The sequence below is a fragment of the Amphiura filiformis genome, chromosome 8 (genome assembly GCF_039555335.1).
Source record: "Amphiura filiformis chromosome 8, Afil_fr2py, whole genome shotgun sequence".
In the NCBI taxonomy this organism is placed as follows: Eukaryota; Metazoa; Echinodermata; class Ophiuroidea; order Amphilepidida; family Amphiuridae; genus Amphiura; species Amphiura filiformis.
This window is the reverse complement of record NC_092635.1, coordinates 41,175,189-41,193,949: the sequence shown is the minus strand read 5'-3', so window position 1 is coordinate 41,193,949 and position 18,761 is coordinate 41,175,189. Positions and strand designations below refer to the sequence as shown.

The 18,761-nt window shown below is 35.8% G+C and overlaps 2 protein-coding genes across 2 annotated transcripts in view; one reads left to right on the top strand and one right to left on the bottom strand.

Annotated features, from left to right (window-relative positions):
• The first annotated feature begins 4,881 nt into the window (after positions 1-4,881).
• On the top strand, positions 4,882-14,360 carry LOC140159040 (uncharacterized). The gene is made up of 3 exons (XM_072182367.1): positions 4,882-4,933; positions 5,849-5,965; positions 9,083-14,360. The coding sequence occupies exons 1-3, from the start codon at positions 4,883-4,885 to the stop codon at positions 9,380-9,382; spliced, it is 468 nt and encodes a 155-aa protein (XP_072038468.1). The 5' UTR covers position 4,882; the 3' UTR covers positions 9,383-14,360.
• Positions 14,361-14,496: 136 nt separating this feature from the next.
• The window catches only part of LOC140159039 (sodium channel protein 1 brain-like), a 45,068-nt gene continuing 40,803 nt past the window's right edge, over positions 14,497-18,761 (bottom strand). The window contains exons 24-25 of the mRNA XM_072182366.1: positions 17,058-17,328; positions 14,497-16,254 (exon numbers count right to left, since the gene is read on the bottom strand). Coding sequence (XP_072038467.1) covers positions 14,948-16,254; positions 17,058-17,328 — 1,578 coding nt within the window. The 3' untranslated portion in view covers positions 14,497-14,947. The remainder of the gene's footprint in view (positions 16,255-17,057; positions 17,329-18,761) is intronic.

The following is an 18,761-nucleotide window of genomic DNA, read 5'->3' as shown; positions in this document are numbered from 1 at the left end:
CGTTGGCGGCGCCCTTATTGTGAATAGCGAGAATTGCTGACGTTCAAAAATTAGGTTTTTAGCTGTCACATTTTAAATCTTTTTGGATAAAAAATGTAATATTTTTAATACGAAAGGTCAAAATTTTTCAAATTATGGGCGGCTTTTCCTCTACCGGGTACACTTTAAGTATACATATCATTAGATTTTTTAAGTTTACTTCGAGGCAGTAGCGTAGCCAGCGGGGGTGGGGGGCAGGGGGGCAGAGTGCCCCCCTGACAAAAAATGAAAGAAAAAGTGCCCCTCTGACAAAAAATGAAAGAGAAAATCAAGAGGGCAAAGGAAAAAAAAAGGGCAAGGAGCCCTTTTCTAGCAAAATTCAGGGCCAAAATAGTGTAAAATACAAAAAATTTCCGCGCTGCGCGCGCACATTGTATCAATAAAGCCTTTTTTTTAACCGGATAATGGGCGAAAATAGTGTAAAATACAATTTTTTTCACGCTACGCGCACACATCATCCCTATAAGGCCTTTTTCGGGAAGCTCGAAGACATACAGTCTCTATGTATTGTATAATGCAACTGCAATTTTTTTAGTTTTTCGTCTGTGCCCCCAAAATTTTATTCCCCCCCCCCCTGACCAAGAAAGCTGGCTACGCCCCTGCTTCGAGGACTGTCAATTTTTAATAATTTGCCATAAAATTTGTATTATATCGCGAATTTCACCAATCTAAATTATTTGATATCAGAAGGACATTCCTCGTATTCAGAATGCATTTTGGTATGTCTGGTGTGCTCCAATGTCCCAAAATAAATACTGTCCAAACGTTACTATATATCCGATTCCTTAAATAAGTCATAATACGACATTCAATAATTATGAACAGCTTAGTTCAGTTCATGGAGTTAGTTATTTGAACTACAATCATGTGAGGTGTGTATATATAGGCCTAAGCCCATCTTTATTTAAAGGAAAAGAAAATTGCATTTTATTTTTTAATTTATTTGATCCACCTAAGTTCACTATAAATGCTTCATAACTCGCAATGGTTATAATACACTGATAATACACTGTCATGCACAGTAATAGCGTTTTGTAATTACCATTAATAAATAGTGGTATATTATCATTAGTAAATCCTCAATTTTATAGATATTAAAAGTAATTTGCAAACCTTTTAAGTATATCACTACCATCATCACATAATAATTTTAATTCATTATGTGTGTAGATTTCTTTGAAACGATCAAACTGTTTATAATATTTTTTACCTTTTGTAATACCGTATTCAATATTGTCTTTTACATATACTTTCCAGTGTTCTCATCAAAGGTATATGTTAGCGAAAGTTTTATATTTTTGTTGCAAAATTGAATGAAAGATAAAAGTCGTCTGCGCATTCGATAATTCATAAAGAGCATCAAACCATGGGAGCTGCTTCGCATTTGAATTTGGATTTGGAAGATACCTTCTCTTAAATAACAGTATTGCGAACCACCAGCATACATAACTCGATGTAGAGAGTCTTTCCTATTCTGAGGAAATATTGCAATTACACACCTTATTGCCTTTTAACAATAACCATTGACACTAGCACATAATCAGAGAAGATGTAAGAAAAGGATGGAGAACAGAATTATATCCTTGAGATAATCCCGTAGGTAATCCTGTTGCACCTATCATAGTCCTTTATTCTCAAGTGGTGGGTTAACCAACAGTTAACAATGAGAGGAAATTCCTGAACATAGTTCAGTTGGGGATGATTTGAAATGACCGCCAATTAAGACCATTTGATATTTAAAACCAGCAATGTGAAAAAAAAAAGAAATAATGTAGTGCCAAAATAATGTACCCTTTTACGGAAGGAGCAAAGTTTAACAAGTTATAACTCCGCTACTGAAATACGAATGTCAGCGGCGAATGTCAGGTTATTATTTCCCAGTCTTTAAAAAAAATTGCAGGCAGAGGTGGGAATCGATCTCGGTACCTCCCGGTTAAACAGCACTGTGAAAGACCACTAGACCAACTAAATATCTGTTGTGAGATGTGTGACATTAATCTTTGATATTGCTTAATGGAACAAATCGCGGAATTAAATCAGTAATAAAAGAAATAGATTCTTATATAGCGGTCAAATTAGATAAAAGGGGAAATATTTGTCCCTGCTGGAAAGAAAATATAGGTTAGAAAATTATCAAATAAATTTAAATTACAAATTGAGATTTTATATTTCTTTCTTTCACGAGGCGACATTATCACAGACAAACACTGTATAAGCTAAAAACTCGACGCTCATCACTAGTTGCTATCATTTAGCTCAATGGTAGAGCATCAGACTGCTGATATCAATATCGTTGGTTCGAGTCCTCCTGCCAGCAATGGTTATTTTTATGATTTTAATGCTACGCTAATCCTCGTTTATTTATTTATTTATTTATTTATTTATTTATTTATTTATTTATTTATTTATTTATTTATTTATTTATTTATTTGTTTTTGTTTATTTATGTAAATAATTTGATATATTTGAAAGAGGTATTTGAGCAATTTTATAATCCTATGGGGTCATTTTGAACCCCCACCCCTCCCAACTTGCCAAACGCACAACACCTATGAGTTTGCATCTTACATGTCATCATTAGTCACGATTATGCACTTTCAGTTTCCCACGCGTTTGAACGGGAATTGGATTGCGTACTTTTTCGATGTCTAGTGAGCAAATTTTTTCATTATTTTGAGAAAATGATGTCAAATTTTCTATTCTATATTGTTTGGTAATAATGTCTTTTGCCAATAGTATGTTTAAAGTTGTAATTTTGTGTTTTTGATCGCAAAGATCGGATATTTTCGTCCCCGATTCGAATTCTGAACCCTTCGCAAGGGTGCCGATTTCGGCAGAACTTTGACGATAATTTTGCCTTTTTGGACACTTAAATGCTTTCGATCCTTAATTTTGTTTCAACTGAGTCTTAAATTATCAAGCACAATACAGTTGGTACCACATTTATATACATTGATGAAATTTTAAAGATTTTTTTTTAGTTTCTAACCGGCGCAAATCGTTAAGTGTGTATTTCCCATTGACATCCAAAATGGCGTAAGCCAGTCCTCAATATACATAGGTACGGCGTATATAGGACTGGCAAGCGAGTCTATGTCATCATCATAAAAATTTGAAATTCAGGTCCCACAAAAATACAGTAATTGTGCAAAAGAGGACATAAATAATTTCTTTCTGCAACCATAATGGGCCGCAATATATCACTAACCGCATAGTCCGAGGCAAGGTTCATTATTGTCAGGGTTAGGGTCTTAGGGTTAGGGTCTTATGGTTAGGGTTAGGGTTAGGGGTTAGGGGTTAGGGTTAGGGTTAGGGTTAGGGTTAGGGTTAGGGTTAGGGTTAGGGTTAGGGATTAGGGTTAGGGTTAGGATTATATTCGTATTTATTATACTAGTAATAGTATATTGTGTGTATGCAGTTTATTCCGTAATCAATAAGTATCATAAACAAACACCTTTCTGGCACAACGAATCATAGCACAGTCGTGTAGGCATTAGACTATGGATACAAAGGTTGTGGGTTCGAACCCCAGGTAAACCGTTATAGAATTTTAATTCTATCGATTTCTTTTATTTTATTAAGTAAGAGGAAATAATAATGGTAATAAACTCGTGTTATATCTAGCCTCATAGGCCTATTAATTACATGTATGTACTATGTGTTATCGCATTGTGGCCCATTATGGTTGCAGAAAGAAATAACGCACGCCGGCAACTAGACTACTATACAAAAAAATAGTATCAAATCTTTCCTGCTCAATCAATATAATACTTGCAAATAGATCATAGTTTACTAATCTAATCCTGTAATATAGACCTGTTATATCACCTGTATTTGCATGTAGAGTCTATACATGGTTTGTTATGGTAGGGATTAGTGTCCGATCTCTGTAATGTAATGTAAATGAAGCATATTGATATGCAGGAAGAATCGATCAGGGCGCTATCTATTAGGGAAAGATAAACACTATTCAAAATATCAATAGACAAGAAGAAAGGGATGTAGAGATTTGTAATTGAGTCATGCATGATTTATCAGAAGGTTCTTTCCAATTCCCAAACGTAATGGGATGATGATAAACCACAAACTGAAACTGGAATACCATACCACCAAACGGCTGGGAAGATAACTGGTGTTGTTCAGATTTTATGTGGCGCAGCGTCTTTCAGTTGTGGAATTATAGTGATACTTATAATTGCAGGAATATTTGAAAATTTGCACGATCCAGCCGATTCTCATGGAAGTATAGCTTATCCTGTGTGGGTGGAATTGTAAGTCTGATATTCATTTATGTATGTGTACATTTATAATGTTTATTTATTTATACACCGTTACGAGTCATACGAATATTTTCATATTTGCAAGATATTTTTGAACATATTTGATGCAATTCTTCTTATCATGATAAAACAAAAATTACTCATTATTTTTTGTTGTAGGCCTATATGGCCATTCCAGAAATTAAAGGCACCCCCTCCTAAAGAAGACATGGGATTCCCAAAATTTTACACCATTTTTTGCTCTGGGAATTCCCCCCAAAATGGTCATTATTTTCACAAACTTAAAGAAGACATGGGAATTCACAAGAAAAAGACACCTTTTTATTTTAGGCTTGGGAATTCCTGATGGGAATTACCAAAAATGTACGGTACAAACTTACATGTCTTCTTTAAAGTGGGGGGGGGGGGGTGCCATTAATTTCTGGAATAGCCCATTATTGCGTCGTTTTATTCGTTTACCATAGACAATTCCGGGAGACAATTCCAAATTTGTCCACGGTATGTTACAATTTTAATGGTGATCAAGATATCTTTATATTCTTTTGTTTGCTCCATAGATTTACATGATTACTGGCTTTATTGGAACAGTGTCAAATAGAAACAAAAGAGACATCGTAAGTACGGATCTAACCCTTCCCAGAATCCTTTGCAACATGATACGCCACCTGTAATCAAATGACTCCTTTTTCATGTTCAGAATAGTCTGGCTAAACAAGGGTCGTTAGTCATAAAGAATACTGTAATTTTCAAGATTAGATATTCGCTATGCATTGTGGGAAGTGATATATCTTCTCCGGAATAGATCTAAAACAATTACTGAATCAAAAGAAAGTTCTGGCAGACTACCTACTTGAAAATGAAATGTCACAAGAAGTACCGGTATAAAAATGTTTAAAAGTTGTGCAAATTTTGATATCTATCTATTGAACGGGGTCATTGGGTGAGAAAAAGAAATTTTGTCCAGAATTGATTGGAAGGGGTCATTAGGTGATATAAAATCAAAAGGTGTCTTTTTTTAGGTGAGAGTAAGCTGGAAATTTTGTCATAGCACGTACTCGGTATCATCAATCCATGCAGGTTCACCCCTCCACCCTATTCCAGACCATGCAGCAAAACAAAAAAGGGAAAGGTGACGAAAAAACACCGACGGACCCAGAAAGATTTCGCTTTTTGTTTTGTTTTCCTCTGTTTTTCTTTTTTTTCTTTTTTTATTTGATGCATGCATGTAGGCCTAAACATGGTATAGTCAGGGTCATTTTTTGCCCACGTTTGATTGGGTTTGACGGAAATGGTGTATGTATGTAAAATTTAAAATTAGCTGGAAGTTGGGCAAAAATAGACTTTATTTGGACTGAAAACAAACACGTGAGCAGAGCGAGGGACAAGAATGTCAATTTATTTAAAATTTTGGTAATTCTAAAAATCATTTGCTAAAAAAAACTTCGCGACCGGCCGACCCTACTTGAAAAGTCCGGCCACTCGCCCAATAATAACTGCAAATTAATATTTTCTTCATGAATTCTCTTCAGATCGCTGGTTATTTGTTGACATCCATCGTATCCGTGGGATGTGCAGCGGGGCAGATATACTGGGAGGGAGACGCAACTGCTGCCACGAAATGCAGGACAGGAACGCCTTGTCTGGATGTAAGACACAGAAATAATAATAATAATACTAATAATAATAACAATAATAATAACAATAATAATAATAATAATAATAATAATAGGGTCATAATAATAATAATAATAATAATAATAATAATAATAATAATAATAATAATAATAATAATAATAATAATAATAATAATGATAACAAAAATAGATTACAGATCCTTATCGAGACTCCTCTTTTAAATATAATGTTAATGTTCATTACACCAAATGCCCACTGCAGTCAGCTACCTGCACAACCGATTCTTTTGTTCTGCAAGGCTCACTCAGTCATTTAATGAGGCAATACAAACGATCGAAATTGGTGTTGAAATGAGCAAAATTTTGAGTTACACCTTTTCAGTGTAAAAATTTTTTCTCAGCCAAATGAAAAGCAATAATTTTCATTTTTTCAGTAAATGGCTGGAAAAAACTATAATGCTTGATATTGATTTTTTTTTAATCCTGGTGTTAAACTTAGGCCTGAAATTCAGTCATTTAGTGTAAGATATTCGATTTTTATAGGCTTCAGCTCGGGCCGCGAGCTTTTTCTTGGATCAACCTTTTAGCTTTTCAAAGTAATATAGTTCGCTAATGAAGGATTTTCCCCAACTTTCTAAAGCACATCACCGTGAGCTATATATCATAGTTTTGTCAGAATTTCCGTTTTGATTTCACCATCTTTCACTGTCGGCTGAAAAAATGTCTAAATCAACACGTGAAATCTAAAGGCTAGTACTAGCATTGTGGATCGATATCCCTGGGTTTAATAGGAATACCGGCATGGCTATAGTGTTGCCAGAACTTCAATATAGCAAAGAAATTCCCAGACCTATAGCGCTCCTACTGATCATGTTTAACCAGAACACCCAATTGGGGATTTAATCGCTGGTCGGGCAATTTGCTTTCAATGAAAAATTGACCTGGATAACAACAAAGGAAATATCGACTATTTATGCTGGTTGCTCTCGAGATAAAAGTACTCACCATTGCCTACTTTTACTTAGTTTGACATTTTCGGATCATGAATGGAAAAAGGGTAAAACAAAACGGAAATTCTGACAAAACTATAACATATAGACCCACACGATGTGCTTTACAGAGGTGGGAAATATCTTTCTTTAGCAAACTATGTTAGTTTGAGACGCTAAAACATGAATTCCGTAAAAAGCTCGCAGGCGAATTCAAGGCCTATAAAAATCAAAAATATCACACTAAAAGACACAATTTGATGCTTAATTTTAACACCAGGATTTAAAAAAAAAATGTATATCCAAGCACCAAGTTTTTAACTGACATTACTGAAGAAAAAAAAATATTGCTTTATATTTGACCGAGAAAATAAATTTCATAGCAAAAAGGTGTATCTCTGAATTGTGCTGATTTTTACATGTATCGATCGACTTTTAGCGCGACTAAGCATTTCTAAAGAATTGGTTGTCCAGGCGGCAGACTGACTGTACATTGGAAAATAAAGCTGATACACGTCTAAACAAGAACTGTCTTTAAAAGACCAAGTTCGCGGATCAGGTGTACAGGCTGTATCAAAATGATTGGTACCCATCAGTTTCCAGTGATTATGGGCATGACTGCCACGTCACCATAAGATCAGTATAATTTGTTGATTAATGTCATAAACAGTCATAGATTTATCGTCTGGTCATTTTAAGGGGATCCATTAATGTACAGGGTGTCCCAAAAAAAAGAGGCCCCTCATTGCACCCTCTTTTTCTCCTATTTGATCAAACATATTTTGGTATGTAAAGAAACCTTGAATTGTTAGCTTTAATAAACCAAAACAATTATATCAATCGGCACACAACTTTTGAAGATATGCTCTTTTAAAGAAATGTACCTGTTTTTCACTTTGTCCACGGATACGGTTTGGCTACTTCAAAGATTGAAAAGGAGTATACATACCATGCATGAATATAAAACATTCCTCAATGATAACTTTATAAAATAACTTTGTTTATGGAATGGGCTTTACCGGTGGGTTTATGGGCAATGGATTTTGTTAATAATGTCATTAATTGGTGGGTAAAATGGATGCCGAAAGGGACTTCTTTTGCTTTACTTGCAATTACTTTTTCTTGGTTATTTTGCCTTTTTGTTTTATTATGTTTCTTACTTTCTTACTTTGTTGTTTCTTGCTTTCTTTTTTTATTTACAACATAAGTCATTTCTCTTTTTAGGATAAAAGGTAGCCCTAAAAAGCTGTTTGGTTTGTCTTTGGTTCTTCTGAAGTGAGTTTACTGTGCTGCTCTGCCCTGTACCTGGTTGCTTCCTTGGCGAATACAGGTTTCAGCCCTGGTCCTCATTGCATCAATTACGTTGCGTACCATCCTTGTGCGCCGAATACTTGCGAATGCATTTAGTAATATGTTTGCGAAGATCTTGGATTTTGCCACAAAGGAAAAAATCAAATAGTGTGAGGTCTGGTGATCGTGCAGGCCACTCCACAGCATGCATGAGCCCTCCCACAGCATGCATGAGCCCTCCCAACCACTCTGTTTGCTATCCGTGGACAGAGTGAAAAACAGGTACTTTTATTCAAAAGGGCATATCTTCAAAAGTTGTGAGCCGATTGAAATAATTGTTTTGGTTTGTTAAAGCTAACGATTAAAGGTTTCTTTACATAACAAAATATATTTAATCAACCTTTCAGAAATAGGAGAAAAAGAGGGCACAATGAGGGGCCTCTTTGTTTTGGGACACCCTGTATTTGGAAGAACCATGCTTTATCAAAACTGCTGGGTACCAATCTTTTTGATGAAGCTTGTATAGTAATTTGTTCTAATTTGTATGCAAAAGGAACCAGTCGTTTCATCCTTCAATATCATACCATCATATTCACTTATTCCATGCGGATATTTTTTTTATTATTTTTTATTATTTTTTATTTATTTATTTATTTATTTATTTATTTATTTATTTATTTATTTATTTATTTATTTATTTATTTATTTATTTATTTATTTATTTATTTTTTTTTATTTATTTATTTTTTTTTTTTTTATTATTATTATTTTTTTTATTTTTTTTTTTTTTTTAAGAAATAATATAATGTGGAAGAAAATAACAATGTGTATTTCTTTTTAATACCCGCAGTTCAATCTATCCTTTGTCCTGCACTTTATGGCCATCATTGTGGCATTTGTAGAGATAGTCACAGCATTAGTAGCAACCAGTATCTGCTCCTACGCCATATGCTGCAGGCATCCAACCACCAACACTAGTAGGCCTACTAGCGAGAAATTAAGGCCACATTCAGAACCGACAGAGAAGCCAAAGACAGTAGAACAGAAGCTACCAAAAAGCTGGCAATCTGAGGAGCAACTACATCAGATGGAACCTCCGCGTTTTGTTTATCATCCTCGTCGGTCTCGTGTTAACTATCAATATTACTAAAATGCGTGATACGGAACTACTACAAATTGAAGACCGAATTAAAAAGACTAGTTTGCGTCTCACGTCAGGGCAAAGGCGCGACGTGATTGGTTGCTGACCTGCGCAGTACAGCATTTTTGGTCCGGTTGACAGACAAGACGTCATACTAGTCTTTATATTTCGGTCTTCACTAGTTGGGACACTACGGAAAGAAATGGTGGAGTCTTTCAACCATAATTATTTGTCGTAATTTAAACGTGCCGGAATACCCCGTTTACTGGAGTCAAGTTTAAAACTTGTACCTCCGAACACTCCCATTCACCACCAGTATGTTGCGTTCTCCCGCGCATGAAAACGATGGAGGGTATGAGCTTGTACGAAAGCCCACACTCTCAGTATAAAAGGTTTCAAAAGTGTAATTCTGGAAGAATTCTAACAATTTAAAACACAAAATCTAGTTAAAATTAAAAGAAACTTTCAAAGAACCATAACATGTTCCATATAGCTTTTTAGAGAACCATATTTAGATGGTCTATATTTGTTCAGTGAAATAAGCCATGGCTATTTCAAATACTAAATCAATGACTTGTTCGACTTCTCTGCTCGTGAATATTGCACTGCGAAATTTAAAAACTTCTTTTGTATATAATTTGATGAAGGTAACTTCAAATCTGATTTCCTGTGGTTACACAGTTATATAACAAACTCAAATGAAAACTGAAACGGCTTGCTATAAATTATAGGTTTCTAACAAATGGTACAAACAAAGAGCTTAGGCAGGATAATAGGAAACCAAAAACCAAAACTAAAACTCAATATTTGATATGACCGATTAGTTCTTTATGTGTGGTAATTCAGGGACAGGAACGTCTACCTTGTTGATTCTTTATGTGTGGTAATTCAGGGACAGGAAAGTCTACCTTGATGATTCTTTATGTGTGGTAATCCAGCGCTAGGAAAGTCTACCTTGTTGATTCTTTATGTGAGGTAATCCAGTGATAGGAAAGTCTACCTTGTTGATTCTTTATGTGTGGTAATCCAGGGACAGTAAAGTCTACCTTGTAGATTCTTTATGTGAGGTAATCCGGGGACAGGAAAGTCTACCTTGTAGATTCTTTATGTGTGGTAATTCAGGGACAGGAAAGTCTACCTTGTTGATTCTTTATGTGTGGTAATCCAGTGATAGGAAAGTCTACCTTGTTGATTCTTTGTTTGGTAATCCAGGGACGGGAAAGTCTACCTTGTAGATTCTTTATGTGTGGTAATCCGGGGACAGGAAAGTCTACCTTGTTGATTATTTATGTGTAGGAATCCAGGGACAGGAAAGTCTACCTTGTTGATTCTTTATGTGTGGGAATCCAGGGACAGGAAAGTCTACCTTGTTGATTCTTTATGTGTGGTAATCCAGGGACAGGAAAGTCTACCTTATTGATTCTTTATGTGAGGTAATCCGGGGACAGGAAAGTCTACCTTGTTGATTCTTTATGTGTGGTAATCCGGGGACAGGAAAGTCTACCTTGTTGATTCTTTTTGTGTGGTAATCCAGGGACAGGAAAGTCTACCTTATTGATTCTTTATGTGTGGTAATCCGGGGACAGGAAAGTCAACCTTGTTGATGTTTTATATCAAGAAGACCCAAGTTCGGGGACAACCTTGCTGATTCTTTATATGTGATATTCCGGGAAAACTCTAACTTGTTGATTCTTTATGTGTGGTAATACTGGAACGGGAAAATCTTCATTATTGATTTTTATAGTTTGGTAATGCAGGACATTCTGTCGTGTGGGCTTTCTATGTGTGATAATCCAGCAATATGATAATTCACTTTATCGATTTTTATGTCTATTAATACAAAACGAAAAAAGAGACGTTTAATTTCACATAAACAAGAAATTATTGTCATCATACTTTTATTTCAAAATAACAGTAGAAGATAAAACATCATTTCTGTTTTTATATATTATGGAAGCATACATCATGTTTATGAAGTAAAATTGATTGAAGTAAAAACAGTACACAAGCCTACTTTACAATCCGAAGGCACTGTTTTGAAATCAAAACAGTTATTAACTGCTTATAATATCTGTATAATATTAATAAATATTTTATGAACTGGAATTCACACACGTATAGACGATGCATAGTAATTCAATTAAATCTATCAATGCTACTTCAATAACTCATCTTAATTCCAACTATCTTAAATGGCACGTGTTTCAGTGCTCATTGTTAAATGGAAGACTATATTGCAATTTTTACAAGATTTACCTTTTTGGTATCCCAAAATCCTTTACGATTGAACTCCCGGTGACGTATCATCGTAGTGCATCGTAGTGCATCGTATACATCTTTACTGCGCAAATTCAACAATGTTCAACTTGCGCAATGAAGATGTGAGCATTGATGGATTGCGCAGTGAATATGTGCGACGATTGCGTCACCAGAGGTCCAACCGCAAAGGATCTCGGGATATACAAAAAAAGGTCAATTAAGAACATATCAATCAGAGAATACAAGAACATGGAAATGTCGATTAAATACAAAACCACCTCAATCGATTTTATATTTTACCGATTATTTTTGCTTTTAAGATATACAAGGTATTATCTGAAACCAATTTATTTTCAGCATGGCGCGTGTCCCATTTATACTAGTTTTTCATTTTTACTGATTTCAAGTTAATTGGTCAGTGTATATGTTGAGATACTCTTGAGTTAAGTTTCACATATAATTATATCAATATTCACTGACTACAATAAAAAGTGAGTGATCTCGGTTTCTGGATGTAGTGACATCAATGCTTTGGTCGCGCTTGATGTATTTATATAGGCTATATCTGTAATGTAATTTTAGTGTAAGGTGTCAAAGCGCGCTATATGAACGGAATAATGATGTAAAACGGCAGGATTCACACACGTCGCCGCATCCAGAAAGCCAGAGGATGTTTAAAGACATTCCCACAACCCAATGGGGTTTCTGACCTTGTATGTCTGGCTTTTGTACACATGTGGTACAGTTGATCATGCCTTGCATTGGAATTGTGTGCAAATATCTGGTGTTTTCATCCTATTATTTAACATTCATAACATCGAGACTTAGGAATAAAATTAATGCAGTGGGACAATATGAATGTTTCCTGTAAGAAAATCAAATATCAGTCCTAAGTCTCAACTATTAGCCCGTTGGCTGCAGTTTTAAAATTACCATTTTGTGTGTGTGGCAATGGGGACTTTGCCTTTAAAATTAGGTTATATTGATCAAATTTCCCAATCATAGTGCATTGTAGGAATGCCTTTAAGCCTCCTCTGCCAGAAAGCGAAACACTGGTTACATAAACTACTAGGTAACGAGCAACAATAGTTTCAACGGGTACAACTTTACACGGTGGTTGAAAACGCGAGACCTTTTACAACTTTTTTTCAATCCGGCGGCGTATCCATTGACACCTTGTTGCTCGCTATGGACTATCTTCGTGAAAACCTTTCTGCCGAGTCAAGTCTACGCAATAGTTGATAACGAGACTGACGCCTCTAGCTCTGACATTATGCGGACAGGCCCGAACACAGGAATATTTGTTTCAGATACATCGAGTCCATGACATAGGGTTTGGGTGCGGTTGTGAGGCTGGGACTCCAAAAATGTACCCGACTTTAAACCAAATTTGATGAAAAACAGACTCAAAATTATACAAATTTTTGGAACAATTTTGCAAATGTTGCTAAAAAAGCAACAAACGATGACAAATTGGCACTTTTCCGAGAAAATTTTGAAAAAAAAACACCCTTTCTTAAAACAAATTTAAATTGAAAGCCATCAACAAACTGAAGTGGCTGAAAATGCACCCCGAGTCCAAACTAAGTGATGGCTGGCAATGCACTCAAAAAACCGGGCGCATCCCCGTACCCTCATTTCCACTGAGAACCCCACGCCACAGTTCTTACCTCAATGATACAACAGACTAAATGCTTACAGTTCTTTGCATTTACAGTGTTTTTCATTTACAATAATATTATCATCTTCTATATATTTTTGCACGAGTGCAATATTAATCCTGTATTAAACATTTTCAACGGAAAGACAGACATACAGACGCATTACAGACAAATTGGCAAGCTTCTTTGAAGTCCGACATACACATTATATAAAATCCACATAATTGTCACTGGGCGGGAAAAACTTCATAATGTATTTTTTGACCTTGAACATGGATGAAGCAAACCATTCAATATAAAGTCTAACACCTACAAGGCTTCATCCATTTTCAAGGGCCAAAAGTAAATATGAGGTGTTCCCTGCATGTACTTTTGGCCCTTCAATGTAAAGTCTACACCTACAAGGCTTTATCCATGTTCAAGGGACAAAAGTACAGGTTTTTCCTGCCCAGAATTATTTAAAAACTTCATGTATTATAGTTTATATTATAAGTTTAATAAAACTACACCCTTATTATATCTTATGCATGGAATGTGTTGATAAAGTACATTAAATTAATCTGATATGAATAATTTCAACACACATTAAAAAGATTGGACCAACAGGGTATCAAGATGGAACGTAAGCACACGAAGCACAAATTCAGAAGGAAAATTGTGCTCACATTGGAGATTTTATCCTAGTGACAAACGTACATCACCGACAGAATGTTATCGGTATTGATTCATTCTTCATACAAACATATGAAAAACTCGGAATGTTGATATGATTATCATATCACTTTTGATTACGTCACTAATTATACAAATTACATAATATTCGGGGCATTCTTTAAAAGAACCGTCAGTGTAGCAATTTTTAAAAAAGGATTGTCTTTTCAACGCTAAGTTAAATCTATTGCAGCTTGATATTATGGAATGTACTTTCTTGAAATAAATTATGACTGGAGTGTATAATATGATTATCCAGTCAGTAATACCCGTACACATTGGATCGTCTACGTGTTCTTGCTTATAACATTATATATACTGTGTACTTGTGTTCAAATCAGTGGCGGCGCCACGGGGAAGGGGCATGAGGGGGAAATTCCCTAGTCAGAACCCCCCTTTTACCCCCAGTCTTGACCGGTTCTGACCAGTAAAAACCCGAAATTACGAAAATGTCACCTTTTGCGCAAAATTTGTTGATTACCCCCCCGCCCACCTGAAATTCACTTTTGCCCCTCAATGCCCCCCGGAAAAAAATTCCTGGCGCCGCCACTGGTTCAAATGTATGCAGCTAAGCCCAATCACGGTATCCCATCCGAAGATAAGGAAGACCGTTTGTTTTAAATATAAATCTTATGTATTATGTGCGCAGACATTAACAAGACAAGAACATTGCACTAAGAACATTAAATAAAATCATGTTTAACAAACTAGTAAGGTATAGTAAATTTTTTAACATTATATTTTCCTCTATATGACCAAGTATTTAATGCAATTTTTCAAATTTCAATGGGGTCGGGCCCAATCGGTAAGCATCTAAACGACACGAACCTGTTTTTAGAAAACCTCACCCTGGTGTTTAGTGGTATACTATAATATTAAAATAAAATACCGTCACACAGTATTTTCTACAAAGTATTATGATACACTGTACATTTAAATATAGCTATAACTGAACATCTCCGCCTGTTCCACTACGAGGTCTTTTCCTGACTTCGTTCGTTTCATTGACAACTTCTACTGTTGGTTCTGGACCTGCAACAACTCTATACGCATCTGCTTTGACGCTATTTACGCCAGATGTGCTTTCTTCAATATCTTCTGGTATGGAAGGAGTAACAGTTCTTGTCAGGCCTAATTGCCCAGGTAATGTAAGTGTGGTGCCAAAAGTACTATTGAAACTGGCATCGAGTTTAGCGCCTTCGACTGTCAGACTTGGCGGTCTTCGTGACTGAGCCGAAGAAGCACGCGAGTTTCCGGCACTGCTTTTCGTTTGGCGATATATACTCGATGCTTTGTTGATTTCTCTTTTGAGTCTATACAAACGGTACGCTCTTTGAATTACTTTGGCAGCTGTGAGACGTTTCTTAATCTGCATTGTAGTCGTGGTTGGCTGGTGGTTTTGACGATCTGGAAATGATTCGGCAAACTTTTCTGCCATTTGGTTTTGAAGATCTTCGAAATCAGCACTTTCCTCCACGTCACCCAATACTCGTTTTGTTAATGCAAATAACACATCTAAGCAATGAAGCTTACAGTCGTCATAAATTGGTAAATCTAAGCCAGCAATCTTGATGTGATTAGGCTTGGCAAGTCTTAATGGGTTTTCTAATTTGTCACAAAATTCTGATAAATATTCATAATTTATAAACTGGCTTGCATTTGGGTCATACGACTCCCACACTTGGTAAAACATAACAAAGTCGTCTTCCGTTATACCGACCTCTTCCTGTGCGTGAGCCTGGCCGAAATTTTCAAGAATCACGGCAATGTACATGTTGATGATAACGAGGAAGGAAATGACGAGAAAAGACATGAAGAATATAATTGCAAAATACTTGTTACCACAATCCCCGTTTTCATATCCCATATAATTTGGGTCGCAATCAGGTGCCTTATCGGCCATAAGTGGCTCCAGCACATCATTCCAGCCCGCCGACGAAGCTATTCTAAACAATAACATCATACTGTTGATCCAAGTTTCAAAGTTCACCACTTCATCTATACCTTCATTATGCCGAACATATCCAAACTGTGACATACCAACAATAGAAAAGATGAATATTATCAACGTGAGCAAGGCACCTATGTTGAGGAGCGCCGGTAAAGAGATGACCAACGCGAACAGAAGCTTACGAATACCTTTGGCGGATTTGACAAGACGTAGCACCCGTCCAATTCTGAAGAGACGAAGGACTCGTAGCAGTGTTGGATTGACGAAGGAATTTGACAATGCATCTTGCAGTATAATACCTGTTTGCAGAAAAGACAACAAATGTTATTAAACCTTAGCATAATAAGAATATCTGTTGTTTTATAGAATTTACAAAGACGACTTCTAAATTTCCTTGCTAGATCACAAACTGTCCGAATACACTAACACTGTCCTACACGTATGAAATCATCGATATAATGTGGCTAAATTGCTTTTTCCGTTCTGTAGCGGAATATACGTTATAATTATTTACCACAGCAATAATCTATTATTATTGCGTCTCAGAGGAGGAAGGTCTGGTCAACAAAATCAACAGCACTTATTCTGCATCAGAATGGAGATGTTGGTGTCAGTAGAAAGCCCATGTTGGGGCTGAAGGTGTTGACTCATTTTTGGCTTTCAAATCAAAACAGATTGAGACACTGGCATGAAACTCAATAAGCTATTCCAGTTGAAATCTATACACCCCATGTGGAAGACATGACCTTAATCTCTCACAGTGGGGGTGTGAACTCCATTTGAAATCGACATCCCCTCTGAGGAAGTTTTAAGGGCATGTCTGTCTTCTTCTTCCATTTTAGTGCCTCGCACTGCGTACAGACAAGCTGTACTTATTATTTTTACTCTGGAATCTCGAGTAGATGAGTGTATTTTTGAAGTACAGTCAACAGTGCCGGGATGATCCCCTGCTCTTTTCGAATAGCCTGTGACGTTCGGGGATGTATGGATTTCAATTGGAAAAGCCCTTCAAGTCTTCGTATGAAGGCGAGTGGTTAAATTATCTACTGCTAGACGTCTATTAGATCAACAAAGCTGCTTATTTTACAGAGAATAACATTACCCATTAAAGATAGAGCCACCACAATAAAATCGAAGAGGTTCCAAGGAACTTTGAAGTAATAGATGCCTAAACCGATCAATTTCAAGATGCATTCCACGGTGAAGATTGCCGTAAAGATTATGTTGAAATAACTCAGGACATTGGTAATGGCTGGATCCATCCCGTAGTGTTCAACCATCATAGCCACCATGTTAAAAAAGATGATAGACACGATGAAAACTTCAAATTTGGTGTTATTTGTAAGATTGAAGAAAAATATCCGGATTTTATCCTGTGGGTAGATTTAAAACAAAAATTACGAATATTTTGTTAGTGAAAATACTTGGAAGGTAAACTTGTTTTAGTAAATGAATTACTAAGCAGATCTTTAATATAGCGACTTGTGATGTATCGTAAATTTCTTGAATCCGCGAAATTCATTACGACGGTCCAGTAGGTTGAATATAGGTTTGAAATTTACATTGTGTTCTCAGTTGCAAGCGATTGGCGATAAAATGTGTCGCATCGGAAAGTATACAATTCACTTCACTGAAATACTCGTCGCTTGCGATTAGCATATAAATTGCAGCTTTCCAATTGATAACAAAATACTCGTGATAATCTTTACCTCATCCGGTTAAGTAAGCTACGAGTATAGCAACTGAACAAACTTAAAAAGTAGAAAAACTTCAAGATTCTGTCTTCTTATTTTTGTTACCCTTCACGTGCGGAAAAGACTCAAACAAAAAATTACGTTCATTTTTGTTCAACATCGTCTTCATACTACAATGCTGAATTATGTTAAAAATCTAGCGACTGTCAATGTAAATAATCTAATCCAAGAGATGAATGGTTATTTGTCAGGACAACAGTAGGTTCCATTTCATTGGTCTAAATCAGCCATTCATCCGTGCGGATTGGGCGATAAATTAAGATTGAATTATGAGAAATTTAATAGAAAGAATAACTGCAATGTGAGTCTTATGTGAGTCTTATACAAAGACAGAAGAAACTTTAGTTGACAATATAAAAGCAAGTTTAACTGGTGCTCTTTAAAGAACTAATATTACAAAGATACACTAAAAATTACATTTCAAAGACACCGTTAATAAACAAACACAAAATTAAGTTTCAATAGATTTGAGTATTGTTCTTAGGAAACAAAAATATACACAAAAAAATCACGCATAGAATGCACATGAAAAAAAAGGCAAAAGTAAAAAACGATTGCGCACAAACTCAAGTTCAAGCCAGAATGGAAAAATTAATGTGAACTGAATTTTTTTTAAAAAGATAGTCAATCAGAAAATGTACACACAATTGTACAATACTTACGTTGGCCTGTATTGTCATGGGAATAAGAAAGCATTGAAGGAAATAGATGATATGAATAATCATTATTAGCAAATCTTTATTTATACCCGTATAGCGTAAAAAAGAGGGAGAGAATTCTTTCTGAGGAAAAAAAGAAGAAAAAGGGTACAGGAAGCCTAGAACAAGTTTAGGAATGAGAAGAAAAACAGAAAAGACACCAGGAAAGAATAGTACAGTGAATTGGAAGATCTATAGATGAGTTGACCTCAATGTTTATCAACAAAGGCAAGGGACTGGTATATCGATATGCTTGAGTGAATCCCATGCAACCACTACGCTGTTCAATAGCCTTATTGTGATGTGGCGGGGGGTTTACAAACACGAGCCCTGAGTATAAAATGATGCGCGCGC

Excerpts from the sequence above, each read along its gene's own strand:
- LOC140159040 (XM_072182367.1), top strand. The coding sequence starts at position 4,883 with ATGATTACTGGCTTTATTGGAACAGTGTCAAATAGAAACAAAAGAGAC. Across the intron at positions 4,934-5,848 it reads ATAGAAACAAAAGAGACATC|ATCGCTGGTTATTTGTTGAC; the intron begins GTAAGTACGGAT and ends AATTCTCTTCAG. Across the intron at positions 5,966-9,082 it reads CAGGAACGCCTTGTCTGGAT|TTCAATCTATCCTTTGTCCT; the intron begins GTAAGACACAGA and ends TAATACCCGCAG.